The 1,163-nt window shown below is 26.7% G+C and overlaps 1 protein-coding gene across 1 annotated transcript; it reads left to right on the forward strand.

The window, feature by feature from the left end:
• Positions 1–823: 823 nt before the first annotated feature.
• Phum_PHUM623080 (nephrin, putative) lies at positions 824–1,163 on the forward strand (the record flags this gene model as incomplete). The annotated part of the gene is made up of 2 exons (XM_002433253.1): positions 824–1,013; positions 1,096–1,163. Coding segments are annotated over 2 exons (258 nt in total), but the record flags the coding sequence as incomplete, so codon positions are not given.

The following is a 1,163-nucleotide window of genomic DNA, read 5'->3' on the forward strand; positions in this document are numbered from 1 at the left end:
TATTGTTTCTTTTTTTTGTATACACGAAACGTACATTATCGTACAAGATATTTTGTATTATGATTTTTAAAAAACGGAAGTCTTAACATTTATATTTAATTGGTATCCGATGTATATTTTTCATAAATAAATGTTTTTTTATGAAACGTATTAATTTAATATCTACGTAATTATTTGTTTTAAAATAAAGTTATGAAATTTTATTGTGGTACTTTTTTATGTCTAAAACTTTTTTTTTTTTTAAATCGAACAACTAATTAGTTGTTAGTATTATTTATTATGGTAACTAAATACAAATTCACACACATTTATTATTATTATTATTATTTTCTTAATCGTTCATTCATTCGTCGATACTACCTGTTTTTCTAGTTTTTTTTCTTTGTTAAACGCGTTTAAAATTCAAGTAAAAAAAAAAAAACTCTCAGAGATGAGAAAAAAAAAAATACATTTTTTTTTTTAAATTAAATTAAATTGTAGATTTTGCGTGAGTGATTTTTATTTATTTTAAATCACGTGAGAAAAGTTTTAAAAAGTAATAATAATAATAATTAAAAAAATTAATGTAAATAAATAATGTTAATTAATAATAAATAATTAATAAAATTAAAAAAAAAAAACGGAAGCGTTACACGCGGGTTAAATTCACCTTGACGGTTTCCATTTTTTTTTTTGTATTAATAATGATTTATTTTTTTGATTATTATTTATAGTTGCACCTGCTCACGTGACTATTTCTGGTCCAACCGAAGCAAAAGCCGGGGATAAGGGGCCTTTGACATGCACGACCGATAACAGTAATCCTCCAGCGGATATTAAATGGATGGTTGCAGGAAGACAAGTGCGAAACACATCGGTGATAACAACTCCGTCACCGAACGGCGGTTCGATAAGTACTTCAAATATAACAGTGACAGTTGGACAGAATAAAAGATCTTTGGTTGTTATTTGCCACGGTTTGAACATGCACTTAACTGAAAACATTGTCGGAACGCACACGATCAACGTTTTGTGTACGTTTGTTATTTAAAAAAAAAATTTTTATTTACAACAGATTTTTTGTATTTTTATTAAAAAATTTTTATTTATTTTTAGATCCACCCGGCCATCCGATAATTAGCGGTTACCCAAAAGGTACCAATATTCCGGTGGGTACTGTACAA

The sequence above is a fragment of the Pediculus humanus genome, genomic scaffold, assembly GCF_000006295.1.
Source record: "Pediculus humanus corporis 1103172109220 genomic scaffold, whole genome shotgun sequence".
In the NCBI taxonomy this organism is placed as follows: domain Eukaryota; kingdom Metazoa; phylum Arthropoda; class Insecta; order Psocodea; family Pediculidae; genus Pediculus; species Pediculus humanus.